This window comes from Triticum urartu, chromosome 6A, assembly GCF_056163025.1.
Source record: "Triticum urartu cultivar PI428250 chromosome 6A, HENAU_Tu73, whole genome shotgun sequence".
Classification (NCBI taxonomy): domain Eukaryota; kingdom Viridiplantae; phylum Streptophyta; class Magnoliopsida; order Poales; family Poaceae; genus Triticum; species Triticum urartu.
This window is the reverse complement of record NC_141878.1, coordinates 446909944-446926997: the sequence shown is the minus strand read 5'-3', so window position 1 is coordinate 446926997 and position 17054 is coordinate 446909944. Positions and strand designations below refer to the sequence as shown.

The following is a 17054-nucleotide window of genomic DNA, read 5'->3' as shown; positions in this document are numbered from 1 at the left end:
GTGTGCGGCTGCCAAGGCAACCGCACTCTCTTCGGCGCGCAGGGATTGCTCAATATTTCCATTTACTGTAATGATGCCACGTGGACCGAGCATCTTAAGCGTGAGGGAAGCATAATGCGGTATTGCATTAAAGCGAGCGAAAGCTTCGCGTCCAAGTAGTGCTTGATAGCCACTTTGGAACGGAGCAATGTGGAAGGTTAAATTTTCGCTACAGAAGTTATCGGGGAAGCCGAATATAACCTCTAGTAGCAGGGAGCCCGTGCAATGAGCCCCTGGGCCTGGCGTTACTCCTTTAAAGGTAGTATTGTTGTGGCAAATTTTCGTTGGGTCTATCCCCATTTTGCGGATTGTGTCCTGATATATCAGGTTTAGACTGCTGCCACCGTCCATCAGGACTCGTGTGAAATGGTATCCGTCAATTATTGGGTCTAATACCAAGGCAGCCCATCCTGCACGCCAGATACTTGCTGAGTAATCCCGATGGTCGAAAGTGACCGGTTGAGACGACTAGTGGCAGGACTCCGCGGTGATAGGCCCTTGGGCATATTTCTCTGGGAGTGCCGCTTTGTTTCTCCCCTTGATCACGTGTAACACGTTCATTGTTTTGACTTCTGGTGGAAATTTCTTTTGTTCCCCAGTGTCTTGCTTGAGAGGCTCATCCTCGTCTTCGCTTGGTGTATCCTCCCCCTTGTGTACGGTGTTGAGCTTGCCGGACTGCTTGAAGACCCAACATTCTCTGTGGGTATGATTTGCAGGTTTATCAGGGGTGCTATGGATCTGACATATTTGGTCCAGAATTTTGTTTAGGCTGGACAGTTCATCTCTGGCGCCTTTAGAGGGCAGCTTTTGCTGACCTGGCCGAGAGCTTCTGAATCCGGCGTTTACCGCCGTGCTCTTCGGGCTATCTTCTTTATTCCGGCGCTTATTTTTTTTGCTGCGTCGTGATTTCCCATTTCCATCTCTAACTTCGGATGTACTTGGGTCGCTGGTGCTGCATCTGGCTAGCCAGCTGTCCTCACCCGCGCAAAAGCGTGTCATGAGGCTTGTTAATGCTGCCATTGTTCTCGGCTTTTCTTGGCCCAGGTGTCTGGCAAGCCATTCGTCGCGGACGCTGTGCTTAAAAGCTGCCAAGGCTTCGGCGTACGGACAGTCGACTATTTGGTTCTTTTTAGTAAGAAACATGTTCCAAAGCTTTCGGGCTGACTCTCCGAGCTGTTGAGTTATATGACTCAAATCGTCCGCGTCCGGAGGTCGGACATAAGTCCCTTGAAAATTTGCCCGAAAAGCGTCTTCGAGCTCTTCCCAGCTTCCAATGGAGCTTTCTGGGAGGCTTTTAAGCCAGTGCCGAGCTGGCCCTTTGAGTTTGAGGGGTAAATACTTAACGGCGTGGAGATCATCTCCTCGAGCCATATGGATATGGAGGATATAGTCCTCAATCCAGACCCCAGTGTCTGTTGTTCCGTTGTATGCCTCTATGTTTACGGGTTTGAATCCCTCTGGAAATTCATGGTCCAGCACCTCATTGGTGAAACATAGGGGGTGTGCGGCACCCCTGTATTTGGGTGTACCGCATTGTTTGGATGTGTGTTTTGTTGTGTTGCATGCTGGAGCGCGCTTGCATGGTCCGTAGATGGATCTGGTTATGTCGTCCTTTTGATGCGAACCCTCGCGTGGATCGCGTACTGGCTTGTGTGCGGCATCGGTTGCCGCATTATGTTGGCCATGAGGTCGTCTATCCGGCCAGATGGCCATTTTAATTTTTGGTTGCGGGGGATCTAAGGCCTCCTCATCGAATTCAGGTAGCAACTTCCGCTTCGGGTAGCTCTTGGTGGGGCGATTACCGCCGTACTTTGCTGGTGTGTTGAGTACTTTACTCCATCTGATTCGGAGTGTGTCTTGCGTAGCCTTGAGCCTTTGCTTCTGCTTTTTTAGACTCCTCGCGGTGGCAACAAGCCTTTTACGGGCATTATGTTGCTCCGGGTGTCTGTCTGGTGTGATGTCGTCCGGACTATTATCTTTGACAGAGTCGGGTTGTTCGGTTTGATTCTCCGTGTTGCCATGGTCCGGCGATGGTTCACCCTGCTCTAACGTTGGGTCTATATGATCGTTGTTTCTGCCGAGGCAGGATTTGGAGCGGCGCTTACGCCGCTGCTTTGACTGCTTCTCGAGGGGACAACCCTTCGTTGTGTCCTTCCGTTCCTCGTCGTCGTCTTCTTTTGGTGTGTCCACCATGTATACGTCATGTAATGAAGTGGGCATCCAGTGCCCTGTGGGCAGTTGTTCCTGTTCGTCTCCTGCATCGTCGTCCATAACGTGGATGTCTTCGGAGTCGGAGTCGAGCATGTCGGTTAAGTCATCGACAGTGGCTACTAAGTGGGTGGTGGGTGGGTGGCGAATTTCTTCGTCATCCGCATCCCAATCCAGCCGGACATAGTTCCCCAGGACTCTCCTGATAAGGAGAGACACTTTAATGAATTCAGTATGTCGCCGAAGGGCGAGTGCTGAAAGATATCCGCGGAGGTAAACTCCATGATCGGCGCCCAACCAGATTCGATAGCAATGGGCGCAGGCGGTTCGGAGTCCGTGGCCGGAGAAGTATCCAGCAGTTTAACAACACGGCTCTCGTGAAGGGTAAGATCGATATTCGGCTCGATCGCTGTTGGGGATGCGGCCTTTGTGGCGGGGTCTATCCACCCATCCATGGGAGGCACAACTGGCTCCGAATTAAGGGTCGGAGCGGCTGCCGGTGTGATTTCTGGAACACTGTCCGATGGCAGAGCTAAATCGTACTCATCATGACCGCGTGACGCACAAGGCAGAGGCTCGAATCCGTCGAAGATCAAGTCTCTGCGGATATCGGCCGTGTAGTTTAAGCTTCCAAACCTGACCTGGTGGCCAGGGGCGTAACTTTCGATCTGCTCCAGATGGCCAAGCGAGTTGGCCCGCAGTGCGAAGCCGCTGAACATAAAGATCTGTCCGGGGAGAAAAGTCTCACCCTGGACTGCATCGCTATCGATGATAGTAGGAGCCATCAAGCCTAACGGCGATGACACAGAGGAACTCTCAATGAAAGCACCAATGTCAGTGTCAAAACCGGCGGATCTTGGGTAGGGGGTCCCGAACTATGCGTCTAAGGCGGATGGTAACAGGAGGCAGGGGACACGATGTTTTACCCAGGTTCGGGCCCTCTTGATGGAGGTAAAACCCTACGTCCTGCTTGATTTATTCTTGATGATATGAGTATTACAAGAATTGATCTACCACGAGATCGAAGAGGCTAAACCCTAGAAGCTAGCCTATGGTATGATTGTATGTTGTCCTACTGATAAAACCCTCCGGTTTATATAGACACCGAAAAGGGCTAGGGTTACACAAGGTCGGTTACAAAGGAGGAGATATACATATCCGTATTGCCTAGCTTGCCTTCCACGCCAAGTAGAGTCCCATCCGGACACGAGACGAAGTCTTCAATCTTGTATCTTCATAGTCCAATAGTCCGGCCAAACGATATAGTCCGGTTGTCTGGAGACCCCCTAATCCAGGACTCCCTCAATTATTTTTGTTGAAAAGTTTATGTAATCAAGATTCACAAAGTTTTCGTGAGCATGAACAAAGTTCAAGGAGCTCCCCCACTTCAACAATGCATGTCTCTCTCACTTTCACTTTCCTTTTTGAAAAGTTTTGGGTTCCCCTCTTTATTTTTTTTTATTTTTAAACTTCATAAAAGCACTCAACAGAAATAAATGACTCTTTAAAACTTCCAGGTTGTCTCCCTGGCAATGCTTTCTTTAAAGCCATTAAGCTAGGCATATAGTGCTCAAGTAATGGATCCACCCGGATCCCTAGGTATATCAAAGCCAATTTTAATTAAAATGATTTGTGATTTAGTAGTGAGCACAAAGCAACATAGATCATGCAACAATGAAGTCTAACTCTCTTCATATGCATCGGCATGTCATAAAAGAACAATTCGTGCACACATAGTAAAGGCCAATGCATAGTATAAACAGTTTCTTGCAATTTTATCATATTGGAAACATGGAGAGGCGGAGATGTAGTTCCTATCTCATAATAATTGCAAGTAGGAGCACCAAGCACATGCATATTATATCTATCAAAATCATCATGAAAATGCAACCCGTCAATATAATCCTTAATAAGGGCAAACTTCTCCGATATAGTGTAGTTGGGAGAATTAAAAAAAGATAATAGGACTATCATGCGTGGGTGCAATAGCAACAATTTCATGTTTAACATAAGGAACTATAGCAAGTTCATCTCCATAATAATAATTCATATTGGCATCTTGGCCACAAGCATAGCAAGCATCATCAAAAATGGATATTTCAAACGAATCAACGGGATCATAACAATCATCATAGCAATCATCCTTTGGTAAGCACAAAGAGAAATTAAACAATGTATGAGTTGAAGAGTTACTCTCATTAGAAGGTGGGCACGGGTAGCTAATCCGCTCTTCCTCCTTTTGTTCTTCGCTCTCCTCATCATCTTTTTCATCCAATGAGCCCACAGTTTCATCAATTCCTTCTTCCATAGACTCCTGCAAAATATTAGTCTCTTCTTGGACAGCGGAGGAGTCCTCAATATATGGTGTAACATAGGCATTAGAAGCATAATTATCATAACAATATTTAAGTATGGCAAAATTTTCAGATTTGTAAAGAGTAGCATCATACTTTCCAATCAAAGAAGCAATTTCATAAGCACCCTTAAAAGCAAAAAATTCTTCAATTTGTTGAACATCATAGTAATTATAAACATCCTTAGCATACGAAGATACGATTCCATTATCACTAAACTCACATTGGTAGGGAAGGTGTTTCTTAGGGTCTTCGGAACAACAAGTAAAATCATATATTTCACATAAATTCCAAGCATAGCATTGCAAGCGATGAATTTGATCTAGTAAAAGTTTCCCTTTTTGAGATAAGTGGTGTCGCACATAACAAGCATGCTCATCTAAAGATTTGCCCTCAACTAAGCTAGTTAGGGTTTCAACACGAGCACATAGGGATCGAAGACGATCCAAGTAAAAAGCTTCAGGAGTGTGATAGATTTTGAGTGGTTCTTCAACCATTGGTGTAGTAGGTACAACTAATTTTTTTGGTATTTTGCGTTTCCTACCCATAACTAAAGATAGAAAACAAGAGCACAAAATAAAAACTACTTAGTGATAAAGCAAACAAGCACACACGAGAATATTCACCCCACGCTATAACTCCCAGGCAACGGCGCCAGAAAAAGGTCTTGATAACCCACAAGTATAGGGGATCCATTGTAGCCTCTTTCGATAAGTAAGAGTGTCGAACCCAACGAGGAGATAAAGGTAGAACAAATATTCCCTCAGGTTCTATCGACCATCGATACAACTCTACGCACGCTTAATGTTCGCTTTACCTAGAACAAGTATGAAACTAGTAGTACTTTGTAGGTGTAACGGGATAGGTTTGCAAGAATATAAAGAGCACGTAAATAAACACTAGGGGCTGTTTTAGGTAAAGAAGCAATAAAGTTAGTATAGCGAGTGTGGAAAAGTGGTGGTAGGATTTGTGAAATTGTCCCTAAGCAATTGACTACTTTACTAGACCGGTAGCAAGTTTATGTGGGAGAGGCCACTGCTAGCATGTCATCCCTCACATGGAATTCTATGCACTTATGATTGGAACTATTAGCAAGAATTCGCAACTACTAACATTCATTAAGGTAAAACCCAACCATAGCATTAAGATATATTGGTCCCCCTTCAATCCCGTATGCATCAATTTCTATGCTAGGTTGAAGCTTCTGTCACTCTTGCCCTCCAATACATAGTCCTATCAACATACAACTAACCCTATGGTGTGATCCACGCGCGCGCTCATATGATGGGCACCAAAGGACAGCAACATAACCACAAGCAAATTAAACCAATCATAGCAATTCACCAATTACCGATAGGACAACGAAAATCTACTCAGACATCATAGGATGGCAACATATCATTGGATAATAATATGAAGCATAAAGCACCATGTTCAAGTAGAGGGTACAGCGGGTTGCGGGAGAGTGGAATGTTGTAGATAGATGGGGGAAGGTGATGAAGATGTTGGTGAATATGACGGAGGTGTTGGTGTAGATGGGCGTCACACGATGATGGCCCCGGCGGCATTCCGGCGCCACCGGGAGAGAGGGGGAGAGAGCCCCCCCCCTTCTTCTTCTTCTTCTTCCTTGACCTTCTCCCTAGATGGGAGAAGGGCTTACCCTCTGGTCCATGGCCTCCATGGCGGCGGAGGGGCAAGAGCCCCTCCGAGATTGGATATGTCTCTCTGTCTCTCTCTGTTTCTGCGTTTTTTCTGCCTTTTCACCATTTCTTAAATTCCCGGAGATCCGTAACTCCGATTGGGCTGAAATTTTAACACGATCTCTATCCGGATATTGGCTTTCTTGAGGCGGAAGAAGGGCACCAACTGCCTTACGGGGTGGCCATGAGGTCCCAGGGCGCGCCTGACCCCCTGGGGCGCGCCCCTGCCTCGTGGCCCCCTTTTGGGCATCGTCTCGTGTTGATTCTTCTTACCAAAAATCACATATATTCCAAAAAAATCTCCCTCAGTTTTTATCCCGTTTGGACTCCGTTTGATATGAATTTTCTGTGAAACAAAACACATGCAACATATAGGAACTGGCACTGGACACTGGATCAATATGTTAGTCCCAAAAATAGTATAAAAAGTTGCTAAAAGATAAAATTTGTAGAATATTGGCATGGAAGAATCAAAAATTATAGATACGACGGAGACATATCAGGCGCCACTCGGGGATGGCTTCGGCATCCGAGTCCAAGCCGTCCGAAAGGGATATCTTTCCCCTCTTGGACGCCTCCTCCTCTAGGTCCATAGAGGCCGCCCTTTTCTTCTTCCTCCCCTTAAGGGGAGAATTGCTCTCTTCCTCCTCCTCTTCGTCTTCATCTCCCTCATAGGAGGAGGGAGCTTCGGTATCTCCAGACGCAGCGTCTAAAGTACCTTTATGGCGGAGGCCACCTTTGGCCTCCTTGTCCTTCTTCGTGGCCTTCTTCTCCGGCGCCTGGTATGGCGTCGGGACTAGCATCCTCGTTAGCAGGGGAATGGCTGGGTCTTCGGGTAGCGGAGCCAGACACTTGATATGCTCCGCCTTCTTTGTCCAGCCCTGATTGAAGGATGGAAGGCTCAACATACCCTTTGATTTACGAACTGAAGTTATGTTCGGAAACTAGAAAACTTACCGGGGTGGCCAGATGAGCGCAGTCGAGGCCGATCTCATCGGTCGTCTCCGGCCATGACTTCTGGGCCTTGAAAAGCAGCTTCCAGATCTCTTCGTGCGTCGTGCCAAAGAATCGCTGCAGGATCCGTGGACCTTTCGGATTGAACTCCCACATGTGGAGAGGCCGGCGCTGGCAGGGGAGGATCCAGCGGAAAAGCATCACCTGGATCACATCAGCGAGACTGGTGTTCTTCTCTATCATATTTTTATGCGCTTTTGTAGCACGATCACTTCATTGGACGATGCCCAATCTAGGCCCTTGTTAATCCACGACGTGAGCCGCATTGGGGGTCCAGATTTAAACTCAGGAGTGGCTGTCCATGTGGCGCCATGGGGTTCGGTGATGTAGAACCACTCCTGTTGCCATCCCTTCACGGTCTCCATGAAGGCCCCTTTGGGCCAGGTGACGTTGGGGAGCTTGCTCACCATGGCGCCGACGCAGTCCGCATGTTGCCCGTCGACCACTTTCGGCTTCACGTTGAAAACCTTAAGCCATAGGCCAAAGTGGGGGGATGCAGAGGAGTGCCTCGCACACGACGATGAACGCCGAAATGTGGAGGAAGGAATTTGGGGCTAGATCGCGGAAATCTAGCCCATAATAGAACATGAGGCCGCAGACGAAAGGGTGGAGAGGAAACCCTAGTCCGCGGAGGAAGTGGGGGATAAACACCACTCTCTCGTCGGGCTCCGGAGGGGGGATGATCTGCTTTTTGATAGGGAGCCTGTGCGCGATACTCGCAGCCAGGTAACCCGCTTCCCAGAGTTCCCTGACGTTCTTCTCCGTGACGGAGGAAGTCATCTACTTTCCCTACGAACCGGATCCGGCCATGGCTAGAGAGGTTGGGTGGTGGAAAAGATTGAAGCTTGGGCACTGGAGCTCGAGGATGGGAAGGCTGAGGAAGGAAGAAGGCGAGGGGTAAAAAGATGGATCTTTATCCGCTTATATAGGCAGTGAATATCAAGTGCCCCCAGAAGCCTTAAAACTCGCCTGTTTCCAAGGGGTCGCGTGAATGGCACGGTTGGATTACCCAAACCCGTATTGATGAAATCCGCAATAAGGGGACACGATCTCTGCTTTGACAAGACGTGCAATGGAGGTTGCGCCTCAAAACACGAAGCGGGAGGCCAAAAAACGGTTCGAAATAATAAAAAGGCCAGACGTAACGTTTCGCCGAAAAAGCTGTCAGTAGACATACCTTATTTTGATTAAGTATTGTACCCTTGTGGTTGAGGGTTCTAACTGTTATATAGAGCCAGAAACAGTTCTCTTGCTCAGAAGACTACTTTGAAGTATGCGGAGAAGGAACCCGTCTTGCAATGCCGAAGGCAATCTGCGAGCTGAACACATCATCGTTGAAGACTGGTTCAGGGGCTACTGAGGGAGTCCTGGACTAAGGGGTCCTCGAGAGTCCGGTCCGTGTGTTGTGAATCAGACTGATGGGTTGTGAAGATACAAGGTAGAAGGCCTTCCCCCGTGTCCGGATGGGACTCTTCTTTGCATGGATGGCAAGTTTGCAGTCCGGATGCGTAGTTTCCTTTCTCTGTAAACCGGCTTTGTACAACCCTAGGCCCCTCCGGTATCTATATAAACCGAAGGAGTTAGTCCGTAGAGGCTATCAGAATTCATATAGGCTAGACATCTAGGGTTTAGCCATGACGATCTCGAGATAGATCAGCTCTTGTAACCCTATACTCATCAAATACAGTCAAGCAGGACATAGGGTTTTTACCTCCATTAAGAGGGCCCGAACCTGGGTAAACATTGTGTCCCCCTTGTCTCCTATTATCATTGATCCTTAAACATACAGTTCGGGACCCCCTACCCGAGATCGACCTGTTTTGACACCGACACCGATCACCGACACGAACCAGAACGCCGACACGTATTGGGAGCGCATCAAGTCAGAGTTCGACGAGCGCAAGTTGGCCGACCCCTACTTCGCCACATCCAGATGCAGCGCGGCTCGAAGGCCATGTCAAACCATTAGGCGATCATCCAAACGACCTACAACAAATGGCATGGGATCGTCGAGGAGATCGCGGCTCGCCCGGTAAGCGGCGCCAACGTCGAGGGTCAGGTATGCACAGACGCCGGCTCTCGCTTCTTTTTGTCGTGTGCGTCGCCGACACTTGTTCTTCGGCGCAGATGGTTCGGATATTCGCCATGTACCGCCAGGACAGCAGCACCGACCAAGAGTTCAAGTACCTCCACATGTTCTCCCGGATCGAGAGGTGTGAGAAGTGGACGGATGTCCGGCGCACCCTCGCCAAGGCCAAGGAGACATACAAGTCGGACGCGCCCATGCCGGGGGCGGCGGATGGACGCCCTGACGGCAACAAACGAGCCAAGATGGCGAAGGACGCCGCACCGGCTCCCGAGCGCCTGCACGTGTTCATCAAGCAGTGCATTGCCGACGCCAAGAACCACGCCGCCCAGAGGAAAGAGAAATTCAAGGCGTGGTGGTCGGCGTTGATGACGAACAGCGCCGTCAAGCTCGACCTACTCCGGACCAACGTCGCCGCGAAGAAGAGGAACACTGACCTGGCATTCCTGATGGGGGCGGACATGTCGAGGATGGACGAGCAGGTCAAGGCGTGGTACCTGGCGGAGCGCGGCCTCATCTTGAACCAGATGCCGTCGACGGTCGCACCAACTCCCACGTCGACCCCAACACCGCCGCCAAGTCCGAGTGATGATGCCTCCACAACGCACAGCACAGAAACCGCGCCGACGCTGACCAGTCCGAGCACGCCGACTCCCGCCAGTCCGACGCTGGAGGAGCACGCCACCATTTGATGCATTGCCTGCGCGTCCTTCCTTTTGAACGCCGAACTTTCGAGTATGATCGGCCACCGAATTGTGGCATGGTGATCGCCGAACTTTGTGGCAACCGTTGATCGCAGAACTTGTGGCGTTTTTAGGTAGCAAAAAAAGTCAAGTTTGAATTTATACGCATCTTTAGGCCAAAATGTGGGAGTGTGGCTGAGAACTAGATTACCCAAGGCCAAAAGAAGCTCCGGTCAAAGGGCCAAACCACAATCCGCGGGTGCGCCTGTGGGCCGACGAGTGGAGATGCTCTTACCTCCGCGAGGGCACCTACAGCGTCGTCTACAAGGGCCGTCACCGCGCCACAGGTCAAACAGTCGCGATCAAGTTCCTCGGCTCGTCGCCGGACCGCGCCGACGAGCCCGCCGACCCGCGCGAACTGCTGAGGGAGGCCCGCTTCCTCGAGGCGTGCAGCGGCAACCCTCACGTCGTCGGCTTCCACTGCACCGTGCGGGATCCCGACACCGGCGAAGCCGGCCTCGTCATTTGTTCGTCGGGCAGAGCCTCAGCCGCTTCCTGCACGAGAAACGCGGCGCGCCGCTCCCGGAGGCCACCGACCACCGTGCACGCCTTCATGCGGCAGCTCCTAACGGGCGCCAAGGGGATGCAGGAGTCCCGCATTGTCCACCGCGACATCAAGCCCGGCAACGTCCTTGTCCTGGAAGGCGGGGAAGTCCTGAAGATCTGCGACTTCGGACTGGCCATGTCGGAAACCGAGCAGCCGCCGCGCAAGCAGGCCGGCACGAAGCTGTACCGCACGCCGGAGATGCTCATGGGGAAGCCGGACTACGACGCGCTCACGGACGCGTGGTCGCTGGCCGCTTCATGGCGGAGCTCGTCAGCGGCGACATACTGCTGCGGCGCGTGGCACTGCCCCGAGGAGTTCGCCTATCTCTGGACTATCTTCGGGGTGCTGGGAACGCCGAACGACGCAACATGGCCGGGGTTCACCTCCCTGCCGTTCGCTTCCACGATGCCGCCGCTGAAACTGGAGCAGCGCAGCCGGCTGCGCAAGCTGATCCCGGAGGACAGATGCTGTCCGGGGAAGGATATGAGGTCATGAAGGGCCTTCTCGCATGCAACCCAGACAAGCAGCTGACGGCTGCCGGCGCGCTCAAGCTTCCCTGGTTCGCCGACGCCTCAAACTCTGCTGCCGCTGGTGCTGATGTCGGCAAGGAGGTGGCAATCGCCAGTTGCCCAGGAAGGAGTAGCTGATGATCAATTCATATTCGCCGAAAACTTCTAGAGCTGAAGATGTTGTAAATGTTGCAATGCACTCTGTTCCTTCCAGATTGCAGAGTAATCGTCTCTGTTCCAGCTTTTGTGGAACAATGTACAATTATTTGGGGGAAATCAATCTAATCTACTCTTGCCCAGAAACGATGTAGTACAACTATTTGAAGGAACAATTGAGCATCTGTTGCAATCTGGGCATGTCTGTTTGCACCCGAAAATATGATTTGTTGCGACGGCAAAGGTTCCTGACAAATATATAGACAGATCACAGTATTGGGAAGTAGATAAACAAGAACAACAGATGGGATAAAATAAATCTTCTTTTGTGAAAATCGGCGGTTACCTACGCCACATTAGGCTTTCACACCTGGCATCAAATGCGAATATGTTCTAGTTTACAGCAGTAGTGAGAGACTATGGCACCAAACACGGGGGAAAACAAGAATGAAGACGGCATACAGTCTCATACAGAACACAGCACTTTGCTTCCAGGAAAAGAATGGCAGGGAAAATGGATGGGGAGGAACTGCAAGAACAGGAGCCGGCGCAGATGAAGGCCTCCTCTGCTCCTGCTCCTGGGTTTGGGTGTGGGTGTACGTAGTAAGTAGCTGTTCTCGGATTTTCTCTTCTTCAGAGGGCTCGCCCCTTTACGATGTCCATGCTCATCTCGCTCGGGTCGGTCGCCTGTAGCTCCACCTGGATGCCGTCCAGCTCCCTCTTGAAGCGGTCCTTGGAGCTCGCGTACAGCATCTTGCTCCTCACCCTTGATGTGTCAGGAGCCCTGTGGAAGAAACAGCAGGATGCACAAAAAAACGCTGCTTCAGTTTTCAGCTGAAAATAGCAGGAACCACTTCTGTTTTGTCGTGCATTTACACGATCATGCTTAAGGATTTACGATACTGCAGACTCCAGAGCACTGAAACCAGGAAGCAGCTTGTTAGAAGAAACAGCATATGGCCTTTTCTGGAGTTTTACTTTGAAGTCACGCTGAAAACTGCCCACCATAATATACGTAGAAAAGATCAAGGCATGTCTTCCTTGGTGTTACGATCTGTAACACAAATTTCAATTCAAAAATTTAATACCAAATTCTTGAGATTCTAATATAAGTTTCTTAAGATCCATGCTTCCTACATTGGATTTATGTTCCCAATTTCCGTCTGGTAAATAAGCTAGTAATTGTCTTCCCGTTTCCCTTGCAAGCTGATCTAACAAAATTACAGGTTTAGGTCACCAGTGTTATATGAAACGAATATGTACTTTTTTGTGGACAATGGAATAAATGCACTAGTTTGCTCAATAAGTGGCAAAGGGTGTGTTGAATTATGGCTTGTAGAAACCAAATGATAAAGAAAATGAAATACCGAACTACATTGATCTAACATGCAGAGGTGATTTTATCAAACTGAATCCCGTCTAAATTCATAAATTTGGACCAGCAACTGCCTTTCATAAGATTGAATAAGAAATTTGTAATATACTATGAAAATGCAACACTCTATGAACATTTATAAAATAAATAAACAATATTTGTGATCCGAGCAGGTGTTACCAAGAGATGAAGAAGATCTTGCTCTTCTGGCAGTTCTCGTCAGTGACGAAGTCAAAATCAAACACCGCGTAGCGGCACTCGTCAGCGGGCAAGCAGGCTGTGAAATCATCATAGCTCTCATTTTTTTCCCCAACCCTGTCCACCACCACCTGCTGCACCTTCTCATTGATCTTGAACACGATGAAGCGGAAGCTCCTCTTCGCCTTGAGTTCCTGGAACTTGAGTTTGCATTGGTCACAAACGGCCATTCCGGACGCGGAATTCGACTAGCAACAAGGAGGCGCCATAACATGTTAACACACACCCCATTATAGGGAACGGTTCCTTGAACAGCATTGTGGAAGAATGAGGTTGAGCTGTACTCACCATGGTTGATGCTTTCTCCTGTTTCCTTCCTTCCTTTCTCGGGTTGAGAAGCAAACAGGGGCGTGGCGAGGGGAAGAGGAAGGAAGGGAGGGGGGGATGTGCAGCCGCGCAAGCAGGGGCAAGATTTGAAGGCCTGAAAGAGAGGAGAGCGGAGGCAAAATATAGGGAGGCCTGCTGCATGATGCCACCACGTCCAGGGAGGGGCTTTTGACCAAGCATGGCCCCTCCTTGGTGGAGAACCAGAAACTTTTGTGTCCAACCCAACATGCGCGCTACCACCCGTCCCTATAATAGACAGACCCTCCCTCAGAGAAATCGTTGCAGCATCAAAACAAGGGTACATGGGGTGGTGTATATTTACTCTTAAAAAAGACACTTCCTTTTTATGGTGTCAGTAAAGAAAAAACCGTTTTGATAATATCTGACGCGAGTGCAAGACTTACATTCTATAACATCGCTGTTCGGCATTGTTCAGACCTTGCCTCGACCAAACTAGATCCCGGTTCTTTGATGAGACCCTCTCTTCCCATCATTTTCCGGATATCCTGAACATCGTTCCATCTGTCAGCTGCAGCATATATGTTCCCAAGGAGTACACGATTCCCGGTGTTCTCCGGCTCAAGCTCAAACAGATGCTTCGCCGCAATCTCCCCAAACTCAACATTTTTGTGTAGAACACAAGCACCCAGCAGAACACCCCATACCGAGGTACTTGGCTCGAATGGCATATCTTTGATGAAGCGGTAGGCCTCCTTGATCCTCCCAGCACGCCCAATCATGTCGATCAGGGACAGGTAGTGCTCGACATTTGGCACCACGCCATGAATGCTACGCATGTCCTCAAATAGCTGAAGGCCTTCGTCTATCAAGCCTGCATGGCTGCAAGCGTACAGCAGGGAGGTGAACGTCACGGTGTTCGGCTTCACCCCCAACTCCACCATCTGTTCATATAGCAGGATGGCAGTTCGGGCATGTCCGTGCATACCGTACCCAGCGAGGATAGTGGTCCAGGCAACAACATCCTTTTCAGGTAGCCCGTCGAAGAGTGCCCATGCCATGTCCAGATCGCCTGCCTTGGCATACACATCGACTAAACCAGTTGTGATAGATGTGCTCCGAAGAAACCCAAGAGTCAGCAAGTAACAGTGGATGTTCCTTGCTTGTCTCAGGTCCGCGGATTCTCCATACGCAGGGAGGATGCTTGCAAGTGTTGCAGAGTCTGGGCGCACCGATTCTCCAATCATCCGCTTAAATAATTCTACAGCTTTCTTCTCCCGTTCACTGCGACTATAACCAGAGATAGCCGCATTCCATGTTTCTGTCCGCCGTGAGCCATTTTCAAGTGTCAACTCCATCATCTTCATCTTATGGCACTTCGCGTAAGTGTCAATAAGTGCAGTCTCAACAACGATGTCTGATTCAAGCCCAAGTCTAATGCACATTGCGTGCGTGCACTTGGCACGCCTCCATGACGGCAAGCTGGAACAAGCTGAGAGTAGATATGCCATGGTCACTCCATTCGGCCATGGTGCACCACCAGTCATGAGCATACCAAAACCAAGATTAAAGGCCTCATCCACACGGTCATTCAGCACGTACGCACCAATCATCACTGTCCAAGAAACAACATTCTTGTCATATTTATGTCCATCGAAGACCCTGCGAGCATCCTCCAATCTCCCGCACTTCCCATACATATCAATCAGCGTGTTCTTCACCGCGGCATAGTCCCCCAAGCCTCTTTCCTCAACCAACCGGTGCACAGCTCTTCCAATGCTCAAATTCTTGGTTCGCGCACAAGCTGGCAGCACAGACACAATCGTGGCACGGTCAACACCGGCACCATCACCAACCATCTCGCCAAACACCTCCAACGCCCTTTCTGCACAGCCGTTCTTGACGCACCCAGCAATCACTGCATTCCACGACACGACCGAACGGTTCTGCATCGCACGAAACACCGCCTCCGCCTCGGCAACATCGCCGCAGCTCATGTACATGGATATCAACGCATTCTGCACGTACGCGTCGCCGCCGAAGCCGGCGGCGAGCGAGCGACAGTGCACAGCACGCCCGTGGCGGCCGAGGCGGAGGCCGGCGCAGGCCTTGGCGGCCAAGGGGAAGGTGAGGTGGTCGAAGCCGCGCATCCGCGAGTAAAGAGCGACGGCCTCCTTGTGGTGGCCAAGCCCGGTATAGGAGCGGAGGAGCGAGTTCGTTAAGGAGACCGGAGGTGGGTGGGGCATTTGCGCGAGCAGGTTGTGGGCGTCTGAGGGGCGGCCGCTGGCGCAGTGCAGCATGAAGAGGGGATGGATGCTGCTGTAGAGGAGGTGGCCGGACGTTAGGAGGAGAGCGTGGAGCTGGGCGGTGGTGGTGGGAGCAAGGGGGATCGCGTTCTTGGAGTGGAGGAGGGCGAGGCATTGCCGCACGAGCGGGCTGGGTAGGAGTATCATTCAGGAACAGAGGAGGGCGGCGGGTGCTTGGATCTTCGGTCCTTCTTTTTGAGTGTACTTGTAAGTTGTAACTCAGTTAAACCGTTATAAACGCCAGCAAACATTGGTCCGAACACTCTAGGCTAGTCATAGTGAAAGTAACTTAGATAGTAACATAGCGTATTTTAAGAAATTTTTGCTTATGTGACAAGTAGTTAATGAGAAATAATAACATAATATGTTATTGTAACATAGCGTTTTTCAAGGCAAGATAAGTCTACAAACTATTAAATGAAACCATCTATGATACTACTACTATGTTACTTTGCACTATGAAGATAATAACTTAGACTAGTGTCATATGCATGACACTAGTATAAGTTACTCCCCACTATGACCAGCCTTATAGCTATCTAAGGGCATATATAATGAGTCATCTCTTAGCCTTATCTTTAATAACTAACTATTCTTTAAAACGTGGTAAGACATATTGTGCTAGGTGATCATCTCTGGTCTTCTCTTAGAAGACAAGCCTTTTTTTATGAGTTTTTTCTTCTCCACCTCATTATTTATTCTATGTGGTACTCCTAAGATAGCGGGCATGTACAATGGTTTTATCTTGAGAGAATTCCTTATTTGGCCTTTTCTTAAATTTTACTTCCCTATTTGGCCTAAAGTAAAATTTCCTTCCCTATTTGACACCTAAAGTAATTTTCATTCCTTATATGACACTTTGGTCTATTTTAGGCACTAACGGGATTAGGTGTGACGTGAAAAGACCATTTTGTCCCTAGTGCATTGCGTAACTATCTTGGATGTAGTTAAAAAGCAATCAGTTCACCCATGCATGTTTTAGGTATGTTCAATAGATGCTTCGCATGTATATGGATGCTCCAATATTTTGTTTCTTAGGTAATCTGACATGTGCGTCTAAAAACCGTACAATACATATGTAGAACTTGTACTAGCATATCTATAGGGAAGAGATAGAGAAGAGAAATTATAAGAAAAGACTTATCTTCTCTTATTTAAGAAAGGGAAGTGTTTATACCCGGCGCACCGGCCAAACGCTTCGCCGGTCTCGCGTGCGTCGTGGGATTCTTGTACGATCCAGCGATCGTACGCAAGCCACGTGTTCTGCCAGGCCCACCCCACCCCACTGCTAAAGCATCTTCCTTCCTTATCCTCTCACGTGTGTATCACTCATTTTTTTCCTCATCTCTTTCTCTGCTGCCATATCCCAGCGCCCAGCTTCTCGCCGCCGTCGAGCCGAACAACACTCCCCCTTTAATCCCAGCAATGGCTGCTAGCTGAGAAGCAAGCCAGATGCGAGGGCGTCATGCTTGGG

At 49.4% G+C, this 17054-nt stretch overlaps 2 protein-coding genes and 1 pseudogene across 3 annotated transcripts; 1 reads left to right on the top strand and 2 right to left on the bottom strand.

The window, feature by feature from the left end:
* Positions 1 to 9442: 9442 nt before the first annotated feature.
* LOC147965633 (putative cyclin-dependent kinase F-2) lies at positions 9443 to 11533 on the top strand (annotated as a pseudogene).
* Positions 11534 to 11663: 130 nt separating this feature from the next.
* Positions 11664 to 13539, bottom strand: LOC125513982 (actin-depolymerizing factor 1). Of its 2 annotated transcripts, none has more exons than XM_087528301.1 (3): positions 13278 to 13539; positions 12912 to 13123; positions 11664 to 12140 (listed from the first exon to the last, which is right to left on the bottom strand). In XM_087528301.1, the coding sequence occupies exons 1-3, from the start codon at positions 13494 to 13496 to the stop codon at positions 11990 to 11992; spliced, it is 582 nt and encodes a 193-aa protein (XP_087384427.1). In that variant the 5' UTR covers positions 13497 to 13539; the 3' UTR covers positions 11664 to 11989. The 2 variants fall into 2 exon arrangements, with proteins under 2 accessions (XP_087384427.1, XP_048535175.2); XM_048679218.2 differs by having other exon boundaries at positions 12912 to 13177; positions 13278 to 13493.
* LOC125513981 (Tetratricopeptide repeat (TPR)-like superfamily protein) lies at positions 13426 to 15768 on the bottom strand. The gene is made up of 2 exons (XM_048679217.2): positions 13721 to 15768; positions 13426 to 13562 (listed from the first exon to the last, which is right to left on the bottom strand). The coding sequence occupies exon 1, from the start codon at positions 15725 to 15727 to the stop codon at positions 13724 to 13726; it is 2004 nt and encodes a 667-aa protein (XP_048535174.2). The 5' UTR covers positions 15728 to 15768; the 3' UTR covers positions 13426 to 13562; positions 13721 to 13723.
* Between the last annotated feature and the right edge of the window lie 1286 nt (positions 15769 to 17054).

Coding starts and splice junctions, on each gene's coding strand:
- LOC125513982 (XM_048679218.2), bottom strand. CDS start 13,457: ATGCAGCAGGCCTCCCTATATTTTGCCTCCGCTCTCCTCTCTTTCAGG. Junction 13,178..13,277: donor AGGAGAAAGCATCAACCATG/GTGAGTACAGCT, acceptor CCTTGTTGCTAG/TCGAATTCCGCGTCCGGAAT. Junction 12,141..12,911: donor AAGATCTTCTTCATCTCTTG/GTAACACCTGCT, acceptor TTTCTTCCACAG/GGCTCCTGACACATCAAGGG.
- LOC125513981 (XM_048679217.2), bottom strand. CDS start 15,727: ATGATACTCCTACCCAGCCCGCTCGTGCGGCAATGCCTCGCCCTCCTC.